The sequence below is a fragment of the Tupaia chinensis genome, unplaced genomic scaffold (assembly GCF_000334495.1).
Source record: "Tupaia chinensis unplaced genomic scaffold, TupChi_1.0 Scaffold144602_1, whole genome shotgun sequence".
Taxonomy (NCBI): Eukaryota; Metazoa; Chordata; class Mammalia; order Scandentia; family Tupaiidae; genus Tupaia; species Tupaia belangeri.
In genome coordinates this window covers 1,250,731-1,254,539 of record NW_006204462.1, presented here as the reverse complement: position 1 = coordinate 1,254,539, position 3,809 = coordinate 1,250,731, and the positions used below count along the sequence as shown (strand labels likewise).

Sequence of the window (3,809 nt, the reverse complement as noted above, 5' to 3'; positions counted from 1 at the left end):
CGGGGGCCCGGGGACGGCGGAGCCACCCCCCTGCGTTGGGGAGTGGACAGCCGAGGCCAGCGGGGGTGTCTGGGTGCCGCTGGCCGCTCCGGAACCAGGTGGCCGTCCCCGCAGAGCACCTGTGTGTGGGGGAGTGTGGGGTCAGGGTCCCCGCAGGACAGCATCAGCGCTGTTGTGGAGCTCCATCCCACGGCCACCCCGGAGGATTTGAACACGCGTGTGCGTGCGTGTGCACGCCGAGGTGCTACCCCAGGAACCCGACCTCCGTCCACCAGGGCCCCGCCCAGGGCCGCCCTCTTTGGCCCCTGAGGGAGGCCCCGCTGGGCGAGAAGGGCTCCGGGACTCCTGGGGGGAGATGGGGGGGGCCTCAGGGCAGCACCCAGCCAGGAGGCCCTCAGGCTTTGGACCAGCCAGTGTCCCCACGTCCGGAGTCCCCTCCTCCGCTGTGACCATCTCAAAGCAGGCCTGGCCTTCTCCCGGGAAGAGACCTGTCACCAAATATGGTGTGGCCCAGCGAGGAATGTGGAGGCCCCCCTCCCCTCCCCTCCTAGCCTGGACAGATTAGGTCATTGTGACTTCACAGAGCTTGCTTCTTTTTAGTGAGCGTGCTGGAGGTGGCTCGGACTCAGACGGTGTTGATGTTACTGCAGCTCGAGTGGGAGGGACCCGGGGAGGAAAGTTAGCGGGGCGCTGGACACCGGAGCACCGAGGGCCCTCCCCGGGCGGGGTGTTGGTGGGCCTACCCAGGTGCCACCCAGGCCTCATGTGCGCCCTGACGGACGCGGCTCTGCTGGCCCGAGTGCGAGTTCGGAAGCCAGGCCTGTGCTCCTGCCCCGGTGGCCCCTGCCCGGACCTGGCGGTGCCGGTGGTGTCAGGGTCTTTAGCTGTGCCCATGTGGCAGGTGCCGAGTTACCTGGGCACGCACTCCCCTGGCATGAGTTTCAAGCCCCCGGGTCTGAGACGCGAACTGTAGTCAGCCATGTGGGAGTCCAGCGCCGTAAGCACTGTGGTGCTGCCCCTGAGCTGCACCATTCAAGTCGGTGTCAAGCCCTGGCTGGAGTGGCCCTCAGGGGGGGCGTCAGCGCTGCAGAGACTCTCACGTCCACCCCCGACGCTCGCGTCCCTCCGCGCTCACACTGCTGGGGACTTGCCGGTCCCGCTTTTCGAGCTGCCTGAAGGTCTTGTCTAAGGGGAACGGGGTGTTCTCGGCGCTGCCGAGCGTGCCACCGCGAGGGCCGCGCCCCTGCCCTGCCCAGCTCTCCATGCTGTGGGCTCGCGTGGCCAAGTGTGCAGGGGCAGCAGCTGGGCTTTCCCAGAGCCGGTTTGTCACACTGGGTTCCACGCCAAGGAAATGAAAGCTTCTCTCTGTTCCTTACTTCCCAAGGGCATCCGCTTCGACCCCGAGATCCCGCAGACGCTGCGACTCGAGTTTGCCAAGGCGAACACGAAGATGGCTAAGAGCAGGCTGGTCGGCACCCCCAACCCCAGCGCCCCCACGCCCAGCGCCGCACCCCAGCTCGCCCCCAGGGAGCCGTGTAAGTGGTCCGCTTTCATCCATGTGGAGAGACAGGAAACAAAGCCCGAGCCCTGTGCCCGCGCGTGTGAGGTTCGTGGGATGTAGCGCTGGCCGAGCCCCCGTCCTGTTCTGTCCACACCGCCTGAGTTCCAAATACAGCGTCCGGCCGGCGGCCAGCTGCTCTGCGAGGGTCAGCCTGTGCGGGGCCGTGGCATTGGACGTCCGCCTGCAGCAGGGCTCAGTGCCAGATGGACCGGGTGCACCCCACCGTGGGTGGGGCTCTCGTCCCTGAGCCTTGGATGCAAGAGCCGGTTCTCGGCAGCCATGTCAGCGTGTGTGTTGGACATGGTATCCCAGCTCTGGGGAGGGAGGTCAGAGCGAGAGCCGGTTCTTGGCAGCCAGGTCAGCGCGTGTTGGACATGGTGCTGCAGCTCTAGGGAGGGAGGTCAGAGCGAGAGCCGCCCCACCTCGTTCCGGTCTTTGCAGCCTGCCCATTGTGCCGGCCTGCCCTCCCTGACCTCATCAGCCTCTTCGTGGGCAGGGGGCCTCACGTCCATGCTGCCCGTGCTACGTGTTGGGCTTGCGCCGCTATCCCGGAGGTAGTGACTGTCCATGGTTCATGTCTGCAGAGATCTGAGTGCCCTTCCCCGGTGTGCTCTAAAGTAAAAATCTCCATGAAGCCAGAGGCTCACGACAGAGACAGGTGGTTCTGTCCTCCCTCGTCCCAGGGCTCCTTGAGGGCAGCGTTTATTTGGGAGGGATATAAACACAAGTTTCAGCTTGATGTGTCGCAGCCCTGGACGGCCCAGTCCCCGCGCGGTTCGTGTTCACAGCAGCCGGCCTGGCGAGGACAGCAGCTGTTTATTAGTACCTATGAGGGTGCACTGGGTGTGGTTGAGCTGCCGGTGGGTCACGGAGGTCTTCGCTGGCCTCTCTCTGAAATCCCCTCTTGGGAGCAAGGCATCGGGAGAGTGTCTCAGGAGGCAGGTCTGCAGAACTGGGGGTGCCGTGTGCTCAGTGAGCTGCCTCGGGCACAGGGTCTGAAAGAACACGGTAGGACCAGAGTGTGGGGATGAGGCCCACACCTTCCTGGGTCCCATGCCAAGTCCCCTTTGGGCCCTCTGAGTTCCGAACCTGCCACAATAGTCCGGGATCGACTGGCTGGGGCTGGAGCCGGTTTACAGGACCCACGGTCACAGTGGAGAGGATGTGGCCAGCACGGCCCAGAGCTCAGGAGCTGGCACCTCGACCCCCCACAGGCGGGACCACTCAGAAGCGTCCATTTCCACGCCCGGGTCCAGGGGCAACATAGAACCCGATGCTGAAATGAACCCGGACAGCCAGCAGCGTTCTGGAGAAGATGCAGGTTAGCGAGACTTGTTTAACAGCCCTCTGGTCATAGGCAGTGTGGTGTTCAGGTGCTGGACTCCCACATGGCCAATGGCAGTTCAAGTTCTGGGCTCAGCAGCTTGAAAATCACACTGGGTGCGTGTGCGTGCGTGCCCAAGATCCCGAGAGGAGAATGGAGGAGAAGGGACTGCGGCGTGGCCACCCCCCAGGGGTGAGTTCTCGCTTTCTGTCTCTGGCTCTCTATCTCTCCAGACCTCATCCCCACAGACTGTGTAGATGGCAGCCATGTGGCAAGGCCTGCGGGAGGTCTCTGTGCTCGCACGAGTCCTCATTGTCTCTGGTGATGGTGAATGTGCAGTGCGGGAGGCCGAGGCAGAGGGTCTGCCATGGCACAGCTGCATGGCTCAGTGTTGTGGCTCCCAGAGGGGGACACAGGGCCTGAGCTGGCGCTTCCTGATTCTGCGTCCGTTCATGCCAAGCACAGCCCCTGACCAAGCACACGCAGGCTCCTGGAGCTGGGCTGGGGTGGGGTGCCCTTTCCTACCCACCCTCAGCCGGAGCACAGACGAACACCTGTGCCGAGCGCCCTCGTGGGGCGTCGTGGTGCCACTGTCTGTGCCGGCTTCTGTCTGGCGCGGCTGCTCGGGCACAGCCCGGCTTGACGCACACACACACCGGGCGGGACCGTCCTGTGAAGGACCGCGAGGTCACTCTGGGCGGGCCCATGTGGGGTGTGGCAGTGCATGCGTCCCACTGGTCTGGACATTGCTGCAGAGCACACAGCATGGCAGGCACCTCTCTGGGTCCCAGTTTCAATTGCCTTTTTCTAAAAAGCTTATTTATTTCTTCCTAAGCAAGAGGGGCAGCCCCCCAGCGGAGCCCTACCACTGCGTCACCTTTGGGCCTCAATTTCAATCCCTGCACTTGACGAACGGCCAGGCCC

The 3,809-nt window shown here is 64.2% G+C and overlaps 1 protein-coding gene across 1 annotated transcript in view; it reads left to right on the top strand.

Annotated features, from left to right (window-relative positions):
- Nucleotides 1–3,809, top strand: part of RBPMS (RNA binding protein, mRNA processing factor) — a gene marked incomplete at its 5' end in the record, with an annotated part of 29,303 nt that overhangs the window by 7,861 nt on the left and 17,633 nt on the right. Inside the window, 1 exon segment of the mRNA XM_014583712.1 lies at nucleotides 1,385–1,535. Coding sequence (XP_014439198.1) covers nucleotides 1,385–1,535 — 151 coding nt within the window.